Below are 9,025 nucleotides of genomic sequence, written 5' to 3'. Positions count from 1 at the left end.
AATACATTTATTTCATACTAAGTATAGTTCAAATCTATTAACATATTTACTGACAGATAACTCGAGACTTACTGATATAAAAATTATAATTAAACTTTACTTGGCATATTACTTGTGCACAATGCACTTTTCTTAATATTAAGTCTAAAATGTGTTTTAATGGCACTTTTGATGAGGATTGTATGATCTTTGAATAATATCAAATTTTAAATGCTAAATATTTAAAGTGTACCTGAAGTATACTTGCAATAGTTCCACTTTAGCACAATAAAATATACTAAGAATATCTTTAATTGGACTTCCAGCACCATTCTGCACAATTAAAGTGCATTAAGTACAAAATTAGTTGTTCCAGTTTAGTATACTAAAAGCACAATTGCAGGACATTTTATTAAGTACATAAATATAAAAATGTATTTGTAGTATGCTTAGCATGAAATAAATGTATGTGAAATACATTTAAGTACTGTATATGTATTTTTCACTAGGGATGTGCTGGTTAAGGATCAGTTTCAGGTGTTTAACCCTGCAGGTGTTCATCTGTCAGAATAAACTCTCTGTTTACATTCGGCTCAATGATTGACGTCGCACAGGCTGATGGTCTTGGACAGTTTAACCCTGTGTCAGTCGGACTCGTTACTCAATCGGCCAGATTAACCTGCTAACGGCCCACGCGGGGCTAATTATAGACGAGCAGTGGAGACTGACTGTCTGATCATTCATCATCTCAGAGTTCGACTCCGTTTGACCTCAAATGCACTAAACGCGGACGCGGAGCTGCCTGAGCTCAGACGAGAGGAGCAGCAAGGGAGAAATAAACCACACATAAGCTGCATCTGAAATTGCATACTTCCCTAGTATAGTAGGCAGTGTTGGGGGTAACGCATTACAAGTTACATAATCAGATTCACAGATTCAAATTCACTTTTGGTGTGAAAGGGCCCTTACAGCTGCCAAAAAGCCCAGCTCAGGTGACGTAATGAATTACTTTCCAAAAAAAGTAACTAATGCAATTGGATACTTTTTTATGGAGTAATGCAATATTGTAATGCATTACTTTTAAAAGTAACTTTCCCCAACTCTGATAACAGAATGTGACAAAAGAAGTATGTCTGAATTCAAAGTACTCACAAAAAGGTAGCCGGATGACCTACTACTTCTGGTGTGATTATGAACAGTGTTGGGTAAGTTACTCTAAAAAAAAAGTAATTAATTACTAGTTACTAATTACATCTTCAACAGTGTAATTAGATTACTGTAGAAATAAAGTATTACTTATTACTAATTACTTTCTAAATCGTATAGCAACCTCGACAAGTTAAATGATACAAGGATAGACATGAAACGGTTCTTTTAATTCTACATGTAACTACATAAATTATTCTGGTCACACTTTAGATTAGTGTCCAATTCTCAGTATTAACTTACTATTAACTGACTTATGCCTCAATATACTCCTAATTACTGAATATTAATACTTAGTAAAGTAGTTGTTAAGTTTAAGAATTGGGTAGGATTAAGGATTTAGAATAAGGCCTTACAGAGTAAGACATTAATATGTGCTTTTTAAGTAATAATAAACAGCCAATATCCCAGTAATATTCATGCTAATAACTAGTTAATAGTGAGAATTGGACACTAAAGTGTTACCAATATTCTTATTAACTCAACAAAGTATTTAAAGTGGGAAGGGTACATTAAAATGCATGCATTTTCCCTACCTAATTTTCTATTATATTTTTGGTCTGCCTTTTGACTTGGAGGTCAAGAGGAGTGTCGGAGTTAGGTCATTTATTTGATGACGGTCAAATGAGATCATTTCAGGAGTTAAGACAGGAATTTAATCTGCCCAGTAAAGATTTTTATAAATTCCTTCAAATCCGACACTTTTTAGAGTTACTGTTAAAAGAAGGTAATATACAACTTGATCTTACTGAAATAGAAAAACAGGTTTTTTCTTCATTTACTCTTAAAAAGGAGATATCTGAATTATATACAATGCTGTTTAATGTTGGTCCTTTGACTCTTTAAGGGTGATATGGGAAAAGGACATTGGGTCTAGTTTTAGCAATGAGGAGTGGCTATCTGTCTGTTCAGATATCTTCCCCAAAAGTGCTTCAATTTCAGTTCACGAACAAAATTTTACATTTTTTCACAGGTCTTATCTAACACCAGTTCACCTCCATATAATATTTCCCAATTGTTCTCAGTTATGCTTTAACACTAGAACCGCCAGCGGATGCTGTATACCTAAAACCGCCAGCGGGTAAATTTTACCCACGCACATGACGACTGTTTTTATATGGCTAAATAACATATTATTTCACTGTATTATGCCACTGTCTTCACAAAGAAGTGTCTAGAGTTATGATTATGTCTAGTCATCAACTATATTTTTGTCCTGTTTTATGTTCAAGGCTTTTTTTATGCAGGCCACTAATCAATTTTCATAACGGTCAATATAAGCTAAACAAGCCTGCACTGACAACCAGAATTAGAAGGAAGTAAATACATATTTGGGTGATGTAATATGTGACCCTGGACCACAAAACCAGTCTTAAGACTCACACACACACACACACACACACACTCACACACACACACATGCTGTTTCCAGTCCAGATGTCTCTGATTACATGTTAGTTAATTAAAGAACATTAGATGAGAACTTGTTTGTTGAACTCAGTTGAGTAAGGGGTCGTTCACACAGAACGTGTTTTTCCATTCCAGTGCGCTACTTTTCCATTGTTTTTCTATGTAAACACGCACTAGATGGATGTGTGTGACGTTTCGCTTTTTTGCAGTACATGCCGTGTTTTTAAGACGCCGTGTCAAGTTAAAAGAATTTCAACTTTTACATGCAGTGCCACAAATCTATTATAGCTCAGCGAGTGCCACTCATCGATGTCAGTTCCAAAACAGTGGACCAATCAGAAGACCTTGGAGGCGGGGCATGCTTTTGTTTACAGTAGCAAGTTGGCATGGCAACTGTTTTATTTGACAGCAGCATGGAGGAGGAGGCGTTCTGCGCTACGCTTCTTAAAAAAAACATTCCTGAGCGCTGCGTCACACATTTTTAAACGCGCTCTGTGTGAACGGTTAATCATGAGTCACATGATTTTCACACACAGCATCAGACTCCTCCCACAATGTTTCATCCAGCACTCATTTCCTGATTACAAAACCAGAAAATCTGATGTTTATTCCGTGATTGTGTCATAAATTAATATGAGTGGTATATGTGAATCTCATTCTGTCTGAGCAGTGAGACAGCTTTGATGATGATGATGATGATGATGAAGGCGTATGTGTATTTCTCCCATCCGTGTGCGGATGTTTGCCGGTGTGATTGTGTGACTGACGCTGCTTTTATTGTGTTGCAGTGGAGGATCTGTGAGCGCAATGCAGAGTCCAGACATGAACGGATACACCGGAGTCACAGCGCAGTCCTCACAGATAAAGTAAGCCAAACAATCACAACAACTAATGAGATTTTTAAAAATAAATACTGAAATATTACTTCTTTTTTTTTATGAAATGATACTGTAAATATGAAAGTAAAAGCACCAGTAGGTGAAAGCGAATCACTGAATCATTCATTTTACCAATTCATTGAAACTTGCTGCGTCCCGATTCGCCTACTTATACTATGTCCTAAAAGTATGTACGCTGTTTTTTTTTTGGAGAAAAAGTTCATACTTTTGAGAATAGTAGGGAAGCTTTGGGACACACTGCTTCGTCATAACTGCGTCTTTAACGGATGCTCTGTTGCTTAGTTACGTGGATTCCGTCACCGTTTAAACTGCCCTGTCAATCATCTTGTCACATATTCACATTTCGTTTCATTTCCTACCGTATTGGAGAAAAATAAAGAGGCACGTTGATCTGCCAGTCTTTCATGCCGAGAACTGCTCATGTGTTTGCATAATAATGCATTTAAAAGTTAATGACCAAACGTATCTTTATAAAAGTTCACAATGTTGCTGCAGATGAAATATAATGCGGATAACATTAAATAAATATTTTTTCATCAGTTTAAACATTGATTATTTATCATTCAAACCCCTTTCTCTACCCGTTTCGTCAGTCTCGCATATCCGCCATGTTTGTAGTTTTTAACAGTTTTTATGCATGATAATAGTTCTAATCGAATCCTCGTTCAACGTGCAATGGGTTGTGGGCAATTTATAAAACGGAGAGTTCCGGTCCTTGATTCTGATTGGCTGAGCCGTGTTCGAAGCTGTTGTAAATTACTCTACAAAGTAACATACACCTTTGTTTACGTTTGTCTGTTGCTCGGCAACCACTTTGTTGCAACCACAACTGTTTCTGAGGCGCTACATTGTTTGGTGGAAGAATATTGTTTTTATTAATATCATTACACTTTATTTGCTCTGTTTTATTTTGTGAAACCTTACTACGTGTATGGAATAACCGTTTTATAAAAGCAGTAATCCCCGTGAAGCCGTGGTGTACAGTGAATTAATAACAGCTCCGCGTCGTACCTACCAACGCCCCTTAGCTGTAATAAATTAACTGTAAACCACGGCTTCACGGGGCTTATTGCTTTAATTAGCCGTTAGAGTGTGCATCGATCTGCACTTCAAATTCTAACCGGAAGTAGTAGACCATCTGGGAATCTTTGGGATACTTATTTCAACATACTACGTTTTGGGACATACTAATTCTATTTTCGAATACTATTTAGGACGGATAGTATGCGAATTGGGACGCAGCAACTGTCTTTATGAATGAGTCACTGAATCATTGACTCACTCGATTCATTCAAAACCGTGGATTCATTCAGTAATGAATCACCGCTGTGTGTTGATCAGAGACTCACAACGGTTCTGCCGCAGCTTTGATTGGATTTTCATTTGCAAAATTGATCAAAGACAGACAACATTGTGCCTAAAATGTAACACAATATTAATTCTTGTTTATTGAATGGTTGTATCGAATCAATATCGCGTTTTGCAGTTCACTGGATCACTGACCAGAACTCTCAGTTTTATTTATTAGATGGATCGTTGGGATTTTTGGTGTGACTTGAGTGTGATGAATCTGATGTTTTATTGATGTTTCTCTGCTCCTGATCTATTGAACACATTCATTATTGATCTGTCGCACAATTAGTGTGACTTACACAATGAAACAGATCAAGTGTCCACTTTACTCATTAACCCCACACACACACACACACACACACTCAGGCCGTGAGTGACTGAGGACAGGACATGCATCACAATTAATTCACTAATCCTAGAAGAACAGCAGAGAAAGTGTGAGTATGGATGAGCGCTAGTGTACTAACTCACTCTCTCTCTCTCTCTCTCTCTCTCTCAGCGGTCATGGCTCACTGTCTCCAGATATTCCTGCCAAAATGTCGGGTGGTAAAGCTCTGTACGGTAAGTGTGTCCTCCTGCTGTCCGCTGAGGGAACTGCAGCGCCGCTGAACCCCTGAACCCTCGAAACGCTGTCACCATGACAACGCGCTTCAGGAGGGATGATGGGATTGTGTTATTCAGTGTGTGACGTGAAGAACATGATGAAGACGTTCAGCCATTTGCTCTTTTGTCTGATTCCCAGAAGGGATTCACCCGAAAGATTCATATTGATATATTCTACTGTGTTTGCATGAGAACACATCTGACTCGTATTTCACCACAATAATAATAATACATTTTTATTCAAGTCTAGTCGCTTTATGCAATACAGCTTCACAGTGTAAACAGGAAAATAACAGTGTTAATGATGCAAAATTCATCAGTCAAACAAATAAAGCAAGAAGCCGTGGTTACGGCTCAGCCAATCAGAATCAAGGAACGGAACTATACGTTTTATAATTCAATTTAAAGCAGCTCTACAGAAGACAATAGAGTCATTATTCAGATCAATTCAGTTCAAGTCAGTTATTCTCAATTAAACAAATACTGTAATGTGAAGAATTTTAGTAAAGCCAACAAATATTATCATGATGTAAAATACAGTGTAAATAATATATTTGAATATTTTTGCAGTGCAATCATCAAATTGGGTGGAAAATGTATTTTATTGTCATGAAAATCCAGATGCCTCCTTAACAGGCTTTGTTTGCTTTATTGAGAGCAGTTTTGGGAAAAGTTACTTTTAAAAGTAGTGCATTACATTTGTACAATTGCACTGCTTAGTTACTTTTTATGGAACGTAATGCGTTGTTACGTTTACGTTACTTTTTGTCACCTGTGCTGGGATTTATTTGTTTTTAATAACAAAAAACCCAAAAGTTATATTTTTGACAAATGTAAGTGCTCTTTCACACCAGAAGTGAAAGTAATAATCCTCTGCAGTTACTCCTGATTTCTCTCAACACGGGGACAGGAGAGCTGTCAGTCAATAAATGGGAAAACAAAGTAACTGGCGTAACTTATTTAAAAAAATAACTGTAAATTTAAAAGTAATGTGTTACTTTACTAGTCACTTTAAAAAAGTAATCTGATTACGTAACTCGCATTACTTGTAATGCGTTACCCCCAACACTGATTGAGAGCATAATTTCTCTTGATTTTGAGGTGAAGTATGATTTTGACGTGTTCTTGACATTTGTTCGTTGTCTGTCATGCTGAAGATGTGAGATGTTCTCAGAGTCACTGTGGGGGGGGGCGTTTGTGTGTGTATCACATCACAGCAGAGGTTAAAGGTCACAGTGAAGAAACCTACATGTCAGTCACTGTGTGTGTGTGTGTGTTTTCTCTGCACCGTCGCTCTCAGGAACAGATGGAGTGTATTTCCTCCACACCTCTGCCAAACACAAAAAGAAAGGTAGAAGCAGATGTGTGTGTGTGTGTGTGTGTGTCCTGCATCATGAACTCCTCACATGCGTGTGATTTGATGTGTTCGGTTTTGTGTGTCCACATGGAATCTGTTCTAGATCAAGGCTGATTGTTCAGTTGAGCTCCAGAATCACTCTGGACGCGCTTGTGTGTCTCTGACGGATCTGATTATATAACGAGATCTGCTCTTTCCTCAGAGCAAAGGAAGAACTACACCAAAAACAGCATCAACAGCCTAACGGACACATCACAGTACCATGTGGAGGTGAGACACGCATCCGTTCAGGAGATTAGACTGAGAAATCAACAGACTCCTGAGATGAGCCAAGATCTGATCACTTCAGACTCAAACAATTGGACACACATCAACACGGACAGGTTGTGTGACAAGAACTCATCCTCAAAAACCAGGAAAATACAACACCGATGACACCTGACTTGCTTTCTTCTGTAAAAGAAGATGCTTTGAAAGTGTTGTTCGTACAATGGAAGTCAATGGGGTTCAGTGTTGTTTAGACCTTAACGTCCTTCAAAATATCTTGTTTTACAGAAGAAAGAAAGTCATACAGGTTTGAGCAGGATAAGGGAGAGTAAATGATGACAGAATGACTGTCACTGTCACTTTAAATATGTATAAATATGAATGAAAATGTCTTTAAGGACATTTTATTCACATTTGGCTGCCACTTGATATCTATTGTTAATTCAAACATGCTATTTTAGCATCATTGAGATACTATTATAGTTTTTATGAATATTTAGAATGCGTTTTAATTTTATTTAAACTATTAGTCATTTAGTCATTTTTAGTAGTTTCTGCAGTATATATGTCTGCATAGTTTTTATTAATCAGTGTAAATTATTTTAGTGCATGAAGTTAAACTAAATGAAAATGAGAAATGTCGCCTTCATTTATTTTATTTCAAGTAACAAAAATGTTTTTAATGGTTTGAATTTTAATTTTAGTTTGAGTTTTAGTTAACCCTGTCATGACATCAAGTAAAATTATTTATGTAGCGCTTTATACAATACAGATTGTTATAAAACAGCTTCACCGTGATAAACAGGAAAATAAGTGTTAATGTTGCAACATTAAACAAATTCCGTTTTACCTGTAAAGCAGCTCATTATTCAGATCAATTCGGTTCATGTTTTGTTCTCATCCGATAGTGTCAATGCAGTTATATTGATAATATTACTGAATATTAACCATCTTTTAAACCCCAAAAGCAAAGCTATTTGAGAAGCTCTGTGTTTTTTTTTGCCTGCTTTGAAACAATAAAGGTGACTTGACTTTTGTCTCCTGCAGCATCTGACCACGTTTGTGATGGACCGTAAGGAGGCCATGCTGACCATCGAGGACGGCGTCAGAAAGCTGCGTCTGCTGGATGCTAAAGGAAAGGTTTGGACGCAGGACATGATCCTGCAGGTGGACTGGAAAGCCGTCAGCCTCATCGACAACGACAGCAAGGTACGAACCCTGCGATCCAGTGTAGGGTTGGATATCGTTTCAATTTGATCGATTCCGATTCGATTCCAATGTGATTAAAAAAATAATATCAAACATATATGTGTCCCTGGAGCACAAAAGCAGTGTTAAGTCGCTGGGGTATATTTGTAGCAATAGCCAACAATACATTGTATGGGTCAAAATTATAGATTTTTATTTTATGCCAAAAATCATTAGAATATTAAGTAAAGATCATGTTCCATGAAGATATTTTGTAAATTTCCTACCGGTTTTGTGGTCCAGGGTCACATTTATTCTTCTCTTTTTGCAAAACATTTAGTTGCAGCTGAATACCATGAACAAAAATCAGCAGGCTACATAAAAACTGGACTCGTTTAATTAAGAGCTGTTTGTGTGCAAAATAGAGCTGCATTATTCTGGATAAATAGAGTTGTTGTTTTTTTTTAAATGGAGATTGTGGTTCTCTCACAGTTCTGAAGAAAAAACATCAGACAACTGAACAAGATCACGTGTAATTTATGAACGAATGATTCAATGACTCATTCAAGATGTACTTGATTCATTACTGGATGAATCGGTGTTCTTGAACGAATCTCTTGTATGATTCAAAGACAGATACATTTTAACAGCCCCTTTTCGCCACCTACTGGCGTAACAATGTAATCATAAATCTTCATTTGAAACGTCACATTACTTTCAAAAGGTGATTTACTCTATTTTAATCGCTACCGTACACAGCAGA

General features: G+C 36.9%; 1 protein-coding gene across 1 annotated transcript in view; it reads left to right on the top strand.

Annotated features, from left to right (window-relative positions):
- Positions 1–9,025, top strand: part of eps8a (EGFR pathway substrate 8a, signaling adaptor) — a 43,070-nt gene that overhangs the window by 15,701 nt on the left and 18,344 nt on the right. Inside the window, exons 2-6 of the mRNA XM_016512068.1 lie at positions 3,384–3,461; positions 5,347–5,408; positions 6,751–6,801; positions 7,010–7,077; positions 8,122–8,283. Coding sequence (XP_016367554.1) covers positions 3,403–3,461; positions 5,347–5,408; positions 6,751–6,801; positions 7,010–7,077; positions 8,122–8,283 — 402 coding nt within the window. The 5' untranslated portion in view covers positions 3,384–3,402. The remainder of the gene's footprint in view (positions 1–3,383; positions 3,462–5,346; positions 5,409–6,750; positions 6,802–7,009; positions 7,078–8,121; positions 8,284–9,025) is intronic.

This window comes from Sinocyclocheilus rhinocerous, unplaced genomic scaffold, assembly GCF_001515625.1.
Source record: "Sinocyclocheilus rhinocerous isolate Xijiao unplaced genomic scaffold, SAMN03320098_v1.1 scaffold475, whole genome shotgun sequence".
Lineage (NCBI taxonomy): Eukaryota > Metazoa > Chordata > Actinopteri > Cypriniformes > Cyprinidae > Sinocyclocheilus > Sinocyclocheilus rhinocerous.
Note: the sequence above shows the minus strand (reverse complement) of the source record. Positions and strands in the feature narration are given on the sequence as shown.